General features: G+C 41.4%; 1 protein-coding gene across 5 annotated transcripts in view; it reads left to right on the forward strand.

Annotated features, from left to right (window-relative positions):
- NSD3 (nuclear receptor binding SET domain protein 3) overlaps positions 1 to 16,853 on the forward strand; it is a 66,181-nt gene that overhangs the window by 6,029 nt on the left and 43,299 nt on the right. For all 5 annotated transcript variants that reach the window (XR_002096761.1, XM_019514450.1, XM_019514453.1 and 2 more), the window contains exons 2-5: positions 10,273 to 11,000; positions 14,511 to 14,582; positions 15,051 to 15,210; positions 16,143 to 16,297. Coding sequence is in view for 4 of the 5 variants with exons in the window: in XM_019514450.1 (XP_019369995.1) it covers positions 10,317 to 11,000; positions 14,511 to 14,582; positions 15,051 to 15,210; positions 16,143 to 16,297 (1,071 nt within the window). In the remaining variant the exon portion in view is untranslated. The remainder of the gene's footprint in view (positions 1 to 10,272; positions 11,001 to 14,510; positions 14,583 to 15,050; positions 15,211 to 16,142; positions 16,298 to 16,853) is intronic.

A 16,853-nucleotide genomic window follows, 5' to 3' on the forward strand; every position in this document is an offset into this window, starting at 1 on the left:
AAAGCCCCCCCCCCCCCCCCCGTTTTTAACTGCACATCTGTTCCATGCATAGGCACATAGCTTTTTTTAGCCCCCTTGCCTACTTTGTAACTTCACTGTGTTCTGGTTAAGTGCATAGTACAACTAATTGTCTACTTCGTAACAAATTGTTCTCTGTTGATTCCTGTCAGAAAGAAAGAAAAGGAAATGCTGTCAAAGGGCTGTTGTTAGAAGCCTTGAAAAAGAGAGGTGCTGCTATCTCCCCTCACTTCTAATAGCAGCCTGCAAACTTACAAGCAGGGAAGTGAGGGGAGCTGGTCAGTTTTGGGGCTGCTGATACTACAGTTGTGCACTTAAGAAGTAGACCTCGCAGTGCTGGAAGTGCTGAAACTGGCAAGCTTCCTTATTTTCAGAGCTTCTTCAAGGAAGAGGTGGATTTCAGGGCAGCTAATGTTTAATGAGCAATGCTTGAAGAGCATTGTGTACGTTAAATTCAAATGAGGGCCTATTCTACATAAGTGCATAGCCTGTTTTCAGCCCTGAGGCTGAGTACTTAAACAGAGTTCATCATAGTAAATAGTATCACTCTTTTTGCGGATTGTTTAGATGCGCGAATGCTTGGCAATTCTGTCTGGATGTTCTTTGAAGTGCTTAAGAGGATGGAGTTGGCTCCATAGGTAAACAGATGCCAAATGAAGCTCTGACTGAGGGCTGAGCATCAATAGGAAAGGGCTCTTTCCATTACTGTAGTACAGCTGTACACTTACCTGTAGGTGGACTTTTCTGGTCTGCAAAAGTTTCTTTATTAAGTTAAAAGCCAGCACGTGGCCTGCTTTCGCATCTCTTAATTTTGTCAACGTTGATCAATTTATCACGAGTATGTGATACTTGTCTGTCTCCTTGAAAAATTGCAGCTCCCAGATTCCTGTGATGTTATGCCCTTCTTACTGAAAAATGAATGGAAGCAAGCTTAGAATCTTGTCTGTATTTTTTCAGAGAAAACCTTGAGAGAGGTGACTGAACTGAAGCCTGCAGGCTCCAGAACTGAAAACAAATCAAGATCTGAGGCAACTTAATAACCCTCCTCATGCCTTCTAAGCCTTCATCATAATTTGGGGGACCCGGGGCATCACTTTTTAATGTTTTATAGGTGACTTTCTCTGACTTGGTAGGTAGCCTGTCTTTATAAATTGCTTTAGCAGTAATCACCTGAGAAACCTGAGATCCTCTTCTCTCAAAAAAACAAAGTTTTTGGAAAGATGCACAGTCTCATAAGCAGACTTATGAGGTACTTGAAAAGGACAGAAGGGATCTGACTTGCTAAGAATGCTTCTGCTAGAAGCTTGCATTCATGGGGCCTGTCACCAAAGAGAGTGGAGGTCCACCTGGGCACAGAAGTCTGTGCTGGCGAGTCCCTGGGCAGGATTGTTGTTGTTTCATTTCCCAAATATATCTTTTATTTAAAGAGAAACTACTTTGGCTTCAGTGTTCATTTATAATGGTTTGGCTGGGAATTGGTGTCTTGCTTTTCACTCTTGTAAAAGACATTATTATAGAAACCTTATTCTTCCTTTCAGAATATTAAGATTGTTGTACTGAACGAATCTTAAAGCTTAAATCTATTGAGATGATAAACTGCGTTATCTATATCTGATACAGAAGCGTTAGTTAAATCTACTTGCATCGCTAAGTGTAGAATATATAGAGGTGTGTTGAGGGCCAGTTGTTGTTCACAGTGTGTTGCTTTGTGCCGTCCTGTTTTGGGCATCCTAAGCGTATAAACATTTAATGTTGCTGTTGCATATTAAATGAGAGGCCAGTTATTGAATTAATTCTGCAGTGGGTAGTGGGGGGAGGGGGAGAGGGAAAGGCCTGTCCAGTTAATTACAGAAACTGATTTTAAGCTCATTGCTGTAACATCTGTTGGCAAAGGTAGTGGAACCTCGCTTGAGTCATTTGCCCATTGATTAATATTTCAGGCCCAGAGTAGTGGGTGTTCACTGTATTGTGGGCCAGGAGATCCTCTGGCCATTATTGCTGTGGAAATGCTGTGAGCATGTCGTAGGCATTGTTAGTAATCCTTTAAATTTATTCTGACCAGAATCAGTAACAGTTTTATTGTGGATGTTGTGTTGGCTTCTGCAGTTTGACTGCAGCTAAGTGCACTCAGTTTTATTCAATATTTGTGGATGGGGAATGCTTGTTTGAGCGTACCCAGCTGACTGCTATTCTTGCTGCTTTTCCCTCCCTGTACTCCAGTTACATGGCATGGTGTGGGAAGGAGGGGGTGTGTCTGTCACTGGGAGATTGCATCTAGAAAACGATTGTAGCCTTGTGCTCCCTAATGCAGTGGAACATTCCTTGCCAAATAACTGGATGTCTTTCTAGGCTGCTGTTGGAGAGCTTGACAAATGTTTGTGTTGCATAGATAAATGCTATTGTGGCATAATTTTGTATTCCATGCTCTTAGAATGCCCTTTTTGCACAAGTATGTCAGCTATAAACAAAGAAACTGGAACTGCAGCATCCATGTTGAGTCTGATGTCTCTGCAGGGATCTTAGACAAGCATTGGGTATTTAGCTTGTCACATCTTGTATTGCTAGCATTTGAGTACTTCAGAGAGGTCTGTAAGGCTCCAAAACATGTGATGTGTGTCCTAAAAATGCTTGAGGGTAAAGGTAATGGTGATTTAGTGCAAACTCATTTCATCCCCGAAGGTTCCAAAATGCTGTCTACACTTTCCTGCACATGAGTTGTTACTGAAATTGCAGCTAGTTCTTGGGTGGCATGCTGCAACACGATACAAACATTTAGGACAGGAAGTGAAGTATGCGTGGTGTTAAGCTTGAGGTACTATTTCTCCTGAGCATTTCCTACACTAGTTCACTTTATATAGTGGAAGAAAAGGACTGCCACAGGAGACTAAATACCTACTTTTGAAAAGTAATCTTTTTTGTTAAGTTTCGCGGATGTCACAATCTCTTCAAACTATTTCTCAGTAGCATTGGAAAGTCTTTTCTGCTAAGAAGCCCTAAATAATTTAGCTACGTTCTCGTTGGCCTCTTGGAGGAGGACGTAAGAGGTGTTCAACTGGTACTATCTCAGGATTGAAATCTGCACATGAAGGAGGTGGATGTCGGGAGTGAATTGAATAGGTCTTTTCCACTTTTACCTGCTGCTGTTTGGCATAAAATAAAGAATTTCTGTAAGCTTCAGTCAGACCACAGAGTGTCCTCGCTTTCACCGGTCTTTAGAGATTGCTGTTCTGCTGAAAGAAGGTAGACGTGAATCACTCCCGAGCCCAAGCATGCCATTTCCGTAATAGCCAGAGGACTGCCATGAAGAAATCGGGTACTGTTTGCACTGGACTGTAGAATAACCTCTAGAAAGTAATCCTTTCCTAGAGTTAAACTCTGAGATGAAATCCTGAATGCATCGTCTTGCACTATTCCAGCATTTGAGGCGCCCCGGGGGCCTAGACTTTTAAGTGTAATAGAATCCAGATGCTACTTGAGTGGGTGCTCCAGAAATCAATATAGTAACCTAACGTTTGCAAAGGAAGGGGAGAAAAAAATTGTGGGCATGTGCTGTTACGATGAAGATTTCGGAGATCTTGGAGGTGGTGGGAGTTGCCAATGTCAGCTCGGTTGGAGGAAAACAACTGCTGGGTGTGTAAGACTGTTGGGTGGAGTCTTTTTCTGTTAAGCAACAGTGCCTGTTGCTGCACTTTGCACAGGAGGGTAATGCACTAGATGTGCGAGTTGTCCCAATTAAGGTGCAGAATGGCATCAATATCTATTTTATGTAGGTGAGCCCTAGAAAAGGGACTACTTGAAAGTTTTGGAAAAGCCTTAAAACTGTTAGCGGTAGCTTGTAAGTCCATTAATGTTCATGTGTTCTGAGAGCGCTTCATATCCTGTAGGGGCTGAAGAACATTTTTATTTTATTTTATTTTTTGGTGCATATTTAGTGCTTGTGAAAGGTGAGATATTGACTGCTCTGGGACTCGTGTTTAGTTCTGGAGAAACTACAATAGACCAAGCAGCAATTCAAATCCTTCCTCTCCTTCCAGCTTCTAAACGTCTCATGCTCTTGTAAGGACCAGGCTTAATATTGCCACCCCCCGAAAAAGAGGTTCTTTGTTCATGCAGCTGTGATCCAGGGTCTAGAATAAAACCTTCTTGTGTCTCTTGGCAGTCTGGTTCTGCTCAGATGTCTTCAAGGCGAAAGTGAGGGTCATGTTTTTTAGGTGAGAACCTTTTATTTCTGCTACTCTAGGTTTTCTGTGTCAAGAATGGAGTCAGTTGTTTTGTTGTAAATTGTATGCAACTTCCTGTTGTGTCTAATACCCATGTGCTAAACTGATGTTGAAACCTGGCAGGCAGATCTCAGTCAGTAAGTGGTCCAAATGTCACAGACTTTCAAATGTTCAAAACTTGTGTGATATTCTAGAGTGGGAATTTTCTTAGACCTTTTTCAGGGTAGTACTCTGGCTAGCCAGTCATATATCTTAGCAGCCACTGTGGCAGTAAAAAGACTTCAAACTCTGACCTGATCCAGCTCGTTAGCCGTCAGTTCTCAGCCCCTATTAGTGGTCATGGAAGAGAAGTCTTATGGAGGGTTTTGGTTTTACTGGAAGACATCAAAAGGTTGCACCGATGCACAATAATCTTTTAGATGTAATGGCATCTAATATAGTCACTGCTGATTTAAAATGAGTGGCATTTCAGTTATAAATGACCGTTTTGGTAGCAGACACACACTTTGGTTTTCCCCTTGCTCAGTGAGGTGTTTGCTCATTTCAGAAACTGTTTACTATGGTGAAGAAAATGAGTACATGACCTCCTTATTTGATAGTATAAGGCATGCAACTGGTGGGACTAGCATTAATTCTGTGTGCCTTGCCTTTTGTTTTTTTCCCCCTTTTGCTAGCACGGGAGCTTTGCACCATCTCACCTTCAAGGTAGGGGTCTTGAAAGCTCAATAAACATAAGTGGAACTGAGGTACGGTGGTTAAACAAATTGCACAACGTCACTGAAGCCTTTAAAGAGCAGGTGATGCATCAGAAAAATGTGGCAAGTGCTTTGTCTCACCATGATTGTGGTTCAGCCTGAGGACCCTGACCAGAGCAAGGTGCTGTACTAGCACATTATTGAGACATTTACTTTGTCAGAATTGTTCTGATTGAGGCATATGTATGGGAAGCAGATGAACTTCATAAGATGATCCTGTATTTCTTCCAAGATAATTTGCTCTGCGCTCACCCTCGCACAGCTGTTGGAAGGTGACCATTTAGCTGAAAACCCCTTGTCGTGCTATAGGTAGGGAATCTAGGAGCATGAATACCTATTTGCTGGAGCGCATTAAACAACTCTTCTGTAGTTTAGCTCTTCAGGGCAAACCAGTGAAGCTGTACTCCATTTCTGAAAGTGTTAGGTTCATGGTTGAAAGATGATTGTTACTGAATCGGACTGAGCGTCTGTTAGCCACTCTTAATTCAATTCCGAGCTTCCTTGTGTGGACACAGCTATAGTTTAAGTGAGGGAACTTAGAAACCAGTTTAGTTCAATTGGTAGAATTGGTGTCTGCATGTGGCTTTAAATTATGGCAACCAAAGTTGGCAGACTCTGGCTAGGTTTAAATGGGCGTGAACTGTTGGTCTGACTCCTTCAGCAGTAAAAATAGTCAAGGAAAACTCTTAATCCAGGTATACTCTTATTTTTCCAAGGCATGAGCTACATGTGACTACAATTTCTGCTGGATTACTCTTCTTGCCATTTACAGTCACAGAACGTTTCCGTGACAATTTTGCCAGGTGCTTACATGGAAAAATAATTTTAGGAAAGTATTTGGTGTATTTTTTTAACCAACTTTTTTAATGCTTTATACATGTCGGAAGTGAGGATCAGCCAATTGATTTGGCAGTTTTCTCTAGAAATTAGTTTGGATACCTCTTCTTTGCTTGCTTGCTTCACACCAAGAGAAAGTTGGTGATTCTCTGTCAGTTTGGAGGTAGGAGGGGGAATAGGGTGGCTGTTTGGCTTTTGGTGTTTTTTAATAGGTAGCAGCCTTATTACAACCCTAACTGGACGCTAGCCCAGACGGCAACACTTATCAAAGCGTGTGAACGCAGGTTGAGCCTAGTTTTGGATATTAACAAATGCAGGAATTGCCATAAATTCCTGTACTTTAGGAAAGCAGAAATTCTTTAGTGGACAGTTCAGGTGTAACCTGCCCACAAGAAGTGGACATATCTTCCTAAACCTGCCTCTTAGTGATGGGCGTATGCTCTGAGCCATGAAGTTTTACATCTTACACAGTTTTATTGTGAGCTCTGCATTTTTGTGAGTTTCACAGGCAAATGGAGCAACCTTCTCGGGACGTGCAGAAAATCTTTGACATTAGTATTTGTGATCCTTTTCTTAAGAATGCTAACTGGATTTTTGTACTGAGGCATTTCCTAGACTTTAAGGTCAGAAGAAACTATTCTGATAGACTTGCAGAACAAAGGCCCTAGAATCTCACCAGTTCCTTCATCAGTCCTGTAAGCTTAAGTTTGAGCTAGAGCATCTGTTTTAGAAGGACCAGGTTTCTCTTTAGCTAGCCCCATCCTGGGAAATACTTGGTTACAGGCCCTTTAAGCAAATAAAAAAAATTCCCAACATCCCACCTACTTTTTAGGGGGTAAATTGGTGATAGGTTATGCAAATCGGCTATGATGAAACAAAATTTCCAGTCTTAGTCACAAACTTGTAAGGGAGAAAACATGAAATGTCTGACTTGGACTCTGTGTGGTGTTGGCAAGTGGTATTTTTAGACGTGCACACCACCGTAGTTATCTGTATTATAAATCTTGTTACAACACATGGTTTGATGATTCTTTTTTATGACCCTGTTACATCTGCATGTCCGTGCTCAGAAATCTTGAATGCTGGGGGGTGAGCTAGAATATAAATGGACATGCTAAGATAAAGTCTGGCATTGGATGCTGAAAGCCTAAATGGTGATGTTTTCAGAGCATTTGGGTAAAAGGAAATGGTTGACAACTTAATTTTTTAATGGGGAAGTAAAGAGCAAATCTTGGGTTTCTTAATCACAAATTGCTTATGTAGCAGTAATGTCAGTCTGTTTGACTGGTCGTCTTGTGATAATGGATGTGCTGTGATGTCTGAAGGACTCTCCTTTTATTTTTGTTCTTCTAAAAGTATATATGCTTTTTCTCCCAGAGGCTTCTAACATGGCCAGAAAAAATTCCCCTTAGACTGAACATATTAAAATTGTTTTTAAAAATCCCCAAATCCTAGATGTTTTAGCTGGAGAAGCATTTGTTCCTCTGCTTAAATTAAGAGGTAACTCTTGGTTTGTATATTATAAATAAATAAATAAATAAAATGAAAAACAGCGAGTTTGTAAAGTGATGCAAACAGTTCTGCTTCCTTTGCTAGCTCTTCCTAGTGCTGTTTATGATCTTGGTTTGTTTTTTTTGACCTTTGATGCACAGTGCTGTTCAGCGTGTGTATGGTCTCTCAAGTGATCAAACTGCCATGGTACAGGTGGTTATTTTTTGTTTTTTGGGGGCTTTTTGTGGTCAGTTTTGTGGCCAGTGTGCCGCGTTTGACTGTCAGAAGAAAGGTGTGGTGTGTATCTGCTGTAGGATGTTCATTACTGGACCTAGCGAGTCACTTTTGCATAGTGTTGTGCCATTTTGTCCTTCAGGCTGTGGCACGACATTGATAACTCCGAGCATAGATGATATCGCCATGTAGCAAACCTGAGCAGAGGAGAGATTGTTATGATCCATGTTGAGTAGTATTTTCTTAGCCTGTAGTTAATGAGGTTGCTTTTTCTTTCTTGAACCTTCCTTATCTTCACATCTCTGTTAGTTCCTGTGGCAGAAAATATTTCTCAAGACAGGCTCAAAACCTCAGTAGTTGAAGGATTATGTGAATAAAACTTGGGCAAGAAAATGGGCACACCCCTATTATGGAACTGGCCCGTGGGATTTTTAGTGTCATTGTAGATCATGATAGGAAGGGTATCTCAGCACGCACACAGAGTAAACAGCATGGAACCGTATGCACTTTGCCATGGCTAAATCGACCTTATTGGCTGGCAAACATATATATTTAAAACCTGAGGCTTAAACTATTAAGTTATCCTTTCCAGCTAAGCAATGAGTTTGTTTAAATTTACTTCCTTTCAGATAGAAAGGAAGGTTAATCCTCGAGCATATAGCACGTGTTTTTACTTTTACTATCTATCTGTAGTGATTATTTAAAACTGTCAGGTCTCTGCAGATTCTTATCTGCTTCTAACGGTTGTCAAGAAAAAAAATTCCCCTTCCAGGACCTTGGGTATTATGGAGGTAAAAGGAGCAGGTCATCCCTGCCAGGTGACACACCTGGACAGATTGACAGAGATGTTTTAAAGGAAGCAGAGGGTTAATTTTATTTTTATTTTGGCTTTATTTTTTGCCCTTGGGGGTTGGTTTTGCTGCAGGTGTGGCCTAATGTGGGGGGAGGCTGGTTCTGTCTACTTGACAAAGAGCTCGTCTTTTGCTGTGTGTGCATGAGAGTGAGGTTGGAGGCATTCAGGAATCGAATGTGGCCTGTTTTGGGTGTCAATAAAATAAGTTATTCTGAAAGTAAGGTAGAGGATAATTTGCCTTGCTCCAGCCATCTTTGAGCTGCCTCCAGTACCATTCACAGGTCTCTCTTAGTGCACATCTACACCATCCAGGGAGTGCTGGGCAGTGCTGTAGCGGAGCACAGCACAGAATAATTCCAGGTTTTAAAGAGCTTTTTTCCCACGTGGCTGTTTGACCGTTTCCGGGAACATCATTTTATTCCAACTCTGTGCTGGGCTCCTTGCTGCATGGCAGCTCTGTGATGGGTGAGAATTCAAATGCTGAATACTAAGCAGGAGGGGAAGGTTGTGGAGATGTGAGGAGAGTAACCCTTGCCCACATGGGGTGTTCTGGAGCCCATCATTGCAAACTCCCTGCACTCTTCCCGAAAAAGTGCCTTCTGGGGGTATGGCTTGTCCTAGAGCTGGAACTGTTTGCTACCTGCTGGAAAAGAATGACTAGCAATGTTTCTGTTTTAATTTGCCATTCTTGAAGAAGACAGGGTAGATTTGCACCTTATAGACAAATGTAAATCAGAGATGCATATGCTCTGCATCTCTGATGTAGTTGATCTGTAAGATGCAAATCTACCTTCTGCCCGAGTTCAGGCTAACTACCTCTCTCAGTTTAAGAAGGCCAGCTTGCTTTTGGGGCATGTGGTGTGTTGCTGCGTTTTCCGTGCTTTTCTGATGACATTAAAAGTTGAGAGTCTTGAGGAGAAGTTTTACCTTGTTGGGGGTCTTTCTGTGGTCTTTATGATCTGTTGAGTTAATGATAGTTGTCTGGTGCCTAGATCCGCTTCTGCAGATTGAGTAGTTGTCGCTGTCTCACCCTTCTTAATGACTGGTTATAGAATAATCCTTCTAAAACAATCTGGTGCAGCCTTCCTGGTGTGACATTTGGAACCATTACTCTTAACACATGGGTCCATAATTTAACCCAGTCTTAAAACTCTTGCTCACGAGAATATCTGCTTTTTTTTTTTGCTTTTTTTTTTTTTTAAATAGGTCTTGAAACGCCACTCTTACTGAGAGGTGCACATGACTCTTGGAAATATTTGTCTTTTCCCTCTGCTGGCTGGAGAGGCATAATTAAGTCAAAGAGCTGTCCCCAAGACTGTGGTTGGCCTTTTGGAAAGTTCTTCTTTTTAGTTTCTCAGCAAATGCACAGTGAAGGGATCTTCCATTTCAAATCTGTAAGCACATATAAAAAAATTATATGATTATATAACTTAGCTGTTGCATTACTTAAAGTGGCAGGACTTGCCTGCACGGTGGCCCTTTGCTTCTGGATCCCTCTCCAGTTATTCAGGCTTTGTTGATCACGCTGATTTCTAAGCACTGGATTTCACGGCTTAATTAAAATGTGAATGTAAGATGAGTTGAGCAAATCCCTAGGAGATGATTATTCGTATTAGAAAACTATCGCGTAACTTGGCACAATTCATTCTTGAGCTTTTTTTTTAGGCAGGGAACCAAACTGTCAGAGAGGACAGACCTCTGAGCAGGTGAGGACTCGGGTACGCTGATGATATAGTCTGTGTGAAGGGAAATGGTGACTGGAAGAGAGTGGCTAGTGAAGCTGTATTTGTTAGAACTGTTTTCTTTTAACTACTTCAATCCTTGTCCTCCACTTTACACTGATCACTTTTCCCCACCCTTTCAGGCCCTATGAGAAAAAGGGAAAGCTAAGGATGCTGGAGCAGAACAATGGATTTCTCTTTCTCTTTCATGCAAGGGATCATGGGAAACACAATTCAGCAACCACCTCAACTCATTGACTCGGCCAACATCCGCCAGGAGGATGCCTTTGATGCCAGCAGTGACATCGCTGAAGATGGTGGACAAACGCCATATGAAACTGCCCTGCAGCAAGGCTTTCAATACCCGCCACCGACAACAGAGGATCTTCCACCGATCACTAATGGCTATCCACCAACAATCAACATGTACGAACCTCAAGCCAAATATCAGACATACAACCAGTATCCTAATGGTTCGGCCAACGGCTTTGGCACAGTTAGAAACTTTAGCCCGCCAGAGTATTACCAAATGGACAACTCTAATGCAAGGCCGCATGAAGTTCTGGAAAAACCTTCACCCCCACAACCGCCCCCACCACCTCCTCCTTCTGTACCACAAACGGTGATTCCAAAGAAGACTGGCTCACCAGAAATTAAATTAAAAATAACCAAAACTATCCAGAATGGCAGGGAATTGTTCGAGTCCTCTCTGTGTGGGGACCTCTTAAATGAAGTCCAAGCGAGTGAGTATGCTAAGACGAAACATGAAGGGAGAAAGGAAAAAAGGAAAAAAAGTAGCAAGCACGACTCTTCCCGATCGGAAGAGCGCAAGTCGCACAAAATTCCAAAACTAGAACCAGAGGAACAAAACGTAAGTGGAATAAGAATTCCCACTTTTTGTATTCCTGTGATTATTAAAAAAGATTCGATGTAGACACTTTTGTTTTTCCTATTTAGTTGTGTATGTACCTAAAGCAGTGTGAGGCTGCAGCAAACTGTCAACTCTTCAGTCTAGTGATAGAGCTGCTAGGAGTTTCTTATGGAGAATTGTCCAGCACAGCGCTGATGGAAAGCTTGTGTGTCAGAAAGAAGAGTAATTATTACTAGATTGCAGTAGAGCTTAAAATTCAGTCTCCTCCAAACACAGGTAAAGAACCAGCTTGTGCCCCCAAAAGCATACAATATAAAGATTTTTTTTATATTGTCACCTTTCAAAATAATGCTCCTTTCCTGAGCTTTTATAGTATTTTGAGCACTGCAACTCTTAAGTATAATGGAAATATTCTTAATTCTCAAGAGCACCTAACACGTAGGTTACGTTCTAGCTGTTTAAGTGTGCTGTTTTCCTGATGACATTTCAATGTGCTTAATACGTTTTAACAGGGCATTAGGCATTGAAAGCAGTTTTTAAGATGAATCGGATGAATTGTGTGAAACTGAATAAGCCCAGTCTAGAACTAGTTGTGCAACATATGTACAGGCTAGCAAAAATAGTTAGCTGTAGTTTGCTTTGGGTTTTTTTTATTATTATTTTTTTGGCACGCACACTAGAAAAGCCAGTTGAGTCAGTCGGCCCATGTTTGAGAAGATCATTGTGCATGTATCCATCCATTTCTGCCAGGTGCAAGAAATGACAGGATTGCAGCATGCAGTGTGTATGTACACACAGAGCCAGGAACTACTTGAGCAGTGGTATTCAAAGTTTAACCCCTGGTGTGCTAGGCATAAGCATACTTGTTTTCAGACCTGCGGCCTTTTTTACCTTGTTCTTTTGAGCCTCTTCATAGACATCTGGACTCTTTTTACCACTTCTCAGTTTAATTCCTCCTGTTTGATGTTGTTTCCTGGCCTAAGAGGCATTGTCAGCAGGTTGGGCTGGGATGCATCGGGAGTAGGGGCAATGCCCTTCTGTTTCAGAACAGAGCTCATTTTGTTCGTGTCACTCTGCCCACTTTGGGTTTTTTGCAAATCCTACGTACTGGCAACTGTTGAGAGAAAAGAGACCCTGCTATAAAAGCCGGGCATCGCAATGTCCATGTCCTTCACCTGTTAACATGAAGAGGTGGTGACATAACTTATGTTGATTTGGCCCCATAATTAATACAGCAGTTCATGGGCTTAGCAGTTGGAAGGCCATAGACTGACGGTTAACTTGTCTTTTGTCGTAGAAGAAATGCAAACCTGCAGCAGGCCCAGTTTTTATTAAATCAAATGCAGCGTTTCTTCCTGTCGAGTCTTAAAGTCTTTATCGTTTCTTAGCTGCCAATGTATGTTTTATTTCAAGACGTACACTTACGTCTTTGGGGAATTTATTGTTGCCTGCAACTTCTTGAGGTCATTTGGGTGGTCTGTCAATTAAGATTTTGAACTTCTGCCAGACATAGTCCACACAGTTGGCACTAATGAATCTCACTATGATTTTAATGAGCGGCTAATGCCGCTACAGACGTGAAATAGAGTGTCCAGCAAAATAGAGTTTGCTCGATGACTGGTTTTTATACATAATTCTCTTGCTGCTGGAGTTGCGTTGTATGACAGCCAGTTTTAGTGCTCACTGTCTGGCAAACCTTTAGCCAAAAAAGCAGAAGTAACTTGGGCAATAGCCATGCAGGTTCCTTCTCCACCTCCCATGTGAATCCAGGGGATCCGTGCCTTTGGTACAGAACTTGTTCTGGCAGGAACTGGACACATCCTGACAACTGATTTCAAATTTGTCCCTGTTCCCACTTCAAGCATCCTTCTAGGAGGCACTTTTCACTTAGGCCCACACGATGTTTCAGTCAGCATTTTAATTTGCATAAAACACATTTTCAAAAGATAAATAGCTTCCATGTATGAGAGGGGTTTTGCTGGTTTGTGCTGAGGTTTGTTTTGTTTTTTTTCTTTTCAGCACAGACAGCGAAAATAGAATGAGCTGTAGTGGTTGATTTCCCAGTTTTAGTGCAATAATCTGGACACTGCAGGGGCATGTTTGTGCTGAAAGTAAAAAGTTGGAATTGCTGCCTTTCCAAAACCTTGCTGGACTTAGCTCTGGGCATTTGTTAAAAGCAGAAATTGAGCCTGACAGTGAACAGCTGGTTAGAATTTTCTTCTGTGAAGCAAACTGAAAAGTTTGTTTAGCTGCTTTTGTGTAATTAGCTCAGTTGTTTTGTCCAAGAGCAAGCTTTTGGTAGCTCATTGTAGCAGACACTAATGAAGGCATACATTGGTTGGTTTATTCACTGCTATTAGCGGGCTGTTGTGGCAAGGGAGAATGTTTTCTACTCTGAGTTTTAATTTGCATGGTCTTAAGCTACTTGTAATGAATGATCATTATTGTGTGCTGCTTGAATACTAAATGTTAACATGTACTGAGAATGTGGGTTTATGTGCACTAGGCACTGTGGTTTTTAAATAAGCATTTTCTAGGTAGTCTAACACGAAGCATGCATTTATGAGTATTGCAGCACTGGTGTGTTATTCCCTGAAAACAGATTTTCACTTTCAGTGGATGCTCTAATTTGCCTGGATCATTATTAGCTGGTGACTAAACATGTCTCACCCTTTCCCAGACCTCTTTCTTCCACCTGTCTCTCCATTGACCAGCTCCTTTCCACCTTGTCAGACATGAGCCTCTGGTCCTTCTGTTGTGTAAGGCTTTTCACGATTTTTAGTTCCAGTCTGTATCTGCTACTCTTCTCAGTATTTCATGTGCTCTGTCAACTATGTTAGCTTCTGGTGAACGTTTATCTCGCTCTCCCACAGCTGCCTTGTGCTTTTCTCTCTGCCTTTTCTGAAGCATGGCATGCCTTCTTTCAATAACCTGTGAAGCTAGAGCTCTGTCAACTTTCAGATTCATCCTCAAAACCTACTTTTATTTGATTAAAATCTCTAGCAAATTACAAACCCATAATCTTGTGGTTGGGGCTTGGAAATCAGCTCGGAGCCCCTGATAGTGCAGCACGTGCATGAAATCAGCCCACAGTGTACAGCAGCTACATGTCACTTCTGGTGTCCTTCATCTTCCCTTCCCTCTAATACCCCTCACTTACTTCTAACTTTTTCAGTTAGATGGTAAGCTTGATGGGACAGTGACTGTCCCGTATGTTTGTACAGCACTTGGCACAGTGGGAAACGGTTCGGATGGGTGCTGCCGAAAGTACTCAATAATAACCTGGAGAAATGGTGCTGGTTAGTCTTGAATGAGTTGCAAAGAAGTCATTGTGTTAGTGTCTGCTGATTTGTCATTGGTCTGCAAATTGATTCTTTTTTTTCTTACCTCCATTCTCTTTGGCATGTGCTTCTGTTTTACTGTGCCCTGATTCTGTTTACTTTTATTTTTCTTTTTTCTTTCTCTCTCTTTTTCTCTCTCTCTCTCTCTCTCTTAAAAAAAATTTCCTAGAGACCAAATGAGAGGCTTAGCACACTACCGGAGAGACCAAGAGAAGATGCGATAATCTTGGAGGAAACCCCGGTTAGTACTCTGCCTACATTAATTCTTTCCAGATCCTTGGCATTCTAGAAATTATGTTGGCACATTAGAGTATGAACTTATCTCATAATTAGTTCACAGTTCTGGGAAATGTCTGTAATTATAGTGGCCAGCCAAACTCATTGCATTGTGTAAGTTGGTTTATTTCATTATCCCTGCCTGAAACACTATTCTGAGTAAATGCTTTCTGCTGGGGATTTCTGCTACTGAATATCTCAAGTGATTGTTGGGTTTGGTGGACTGTGCATCTGGATCTGAAGTGTCACTTTTGTCATGATTCCAAGAAAGGATTGTGTCTGATCTTCCTTTAGCTAGCAGACTGGTAGTCCAGGATGGAAAATAAATCGGAGAAGAAACAACAGAACACTGCTCCTGGATAATTGTGCATTTGGGACTGGCATTACACTGTTGTCTTGCATGGCTGATTTGCCTGTTTACCTCCTTTTATAGGTCCAGCAGTTATTACCGTCTCTTCCAACAAAGGTCACAAACGATATCAAGTTTCAGATTGGCGATCTGGTGTGGTCCAAGGTGGGGACTTATCCTTGGTGGCCTTGCATGGTTTCATGCGATCCACAGCTTGAGGTTCATACCAAAATTAATACGAGAGGTAAGGAAAGAAAACCACTGACCTTCCACGTAGGTGCCTTCATGTAAAAAGAGTAGTTAATGAAGGTATTTTGGGATTAGTTCAGAGAAGAGCAGGGTGTCCTCAAATGGGCTTTGGGGCAGCTGACATCTGGATATTCTGAAAAATAAATTTTGAATGGAATTACATTTTAAACTGCTGCTGCAATGTTCATTCCATTATCTGGCCTGGCTTTCTGTGTTCCCATCGTGAAGATACAACTGTATGGAATTGCAAGCGTGCGTGTGGTTTAGCCTACATTAAATAGAGATGTTTGCACGTAGGTGCATGTAATTTGGGGGTTAGCCACGTCTATACAGGCACATGGGCCTTTTTCTCTTTCCCAAGTTTTAAAGATAGATTTTTCCACTTCTATTCTTGTTGAGTTAGTACCTTGTCAAGAGATTGCATAATGCGTCTGGTAGCGCTCGGTGTTATTAAGGGTCACCCTAACCTGGGGATGAAGGTAAAGCTGTCTGTAACTTCTAAGGGCAGCGTTTAGTTTTTCATTTGTATAAAATTAGATTGTTAATATTTTTTTTATTATTATTATTATTTACTATAGCTTGCTATCAGAAAATTCTTCAAAAAAAAATTCCACAGATGGCCAGAACCTCAGTGTAGCACACTGCAAATTGATCTAGTAGCCCCTCTTTTTTGTGTTTCCATTCTGACTATGTGGTCTTGATGGCTTGGCGCTTAAACCTATGAAAGCCTATCATATGTCAATGAAGAGGCTGCCTAGATTTTACCATTTAAGTTTTTCAGAGCTGAGCGGAACTTCCAGGGGCAAGAACTGAGTGAGTTGAGGCGAGATGGAGGGAAAGGGCAGTGTGTAAGCTTAATTGTCCAAGTAAATGCCCCAGTTGACTTAGGGTGATAGAACTGATTACTAGAGTGTGTTTTAATTTCAGGTGCCCGTGAATACCATGTTCAGTTTTTTAGCAATCAGCCTGAGAGGGCATGGGTGCATGAGAAGCGGGTTCGAGAGTACAAGGGACACAAACAGTATGAGCAGTTATTGGCTGAGGCCGCTAAGCAAGCCAGCAACCACTCGGAGAAGCAGAAGGTATGTTCAGCACTCAGTGTATTACGGAGATATATAAACTGTTTGTTAAAGTAAAACCCAAATTGGGCAAAGGATACGTATTTCAAAACTTGGTAGGCTGGTTTATGTTTAAATGGTGTGCGAAAGTAAAGGGCAGCTTCTCTTCCACCTGGGAATACGTGATCTTTATTTATAGAAAGCTAAATATTGTTATGTGGTCTTTTGTTGAAATAAATATTCATGCTTCTTTTATATTAAACAGTTATGGGTATAGCCTTTTTAGAGGCCTAGTTCTAATTGTAAATAAAACAAATGTTTGATATGAATATAAGCAGCGTTTCTAATACATTCATTATTAATCCAACCATAAGGAATTTTTTTAAAGAAACAGTGTGTAGTCTTCCTGGGTAGCTCATACTTTTGACTTGGTTGTTCCATTGGGAAAAGAAATATTAGCCACAATTATCACCCACTAGAGGTGGACTAGTTGAGCAGATCTTAATTAGAAGTAGTAATGACTAGGGAAGAGAAAGGTCAGAAGATGAGAGAAGATTTTTTTTTTTTTTTTTTTTTTTTT

Source organism: Gavialis gangeticus, unplaced genomic scaffold (assembly GCF_001723915.1).
Source record: "Gavialis gangeticus isolate Ggan-Ray unplaced genomic scaffold, GavGan_comp1, whole genome shotgun sequence".
Classification (NCBI taxonomy): domain Eukaryota; kingdom Metazoa; phylum Chordata; order Crocodylia; family Gavialidae; genus Gavialis; species Gavialis gangeticus.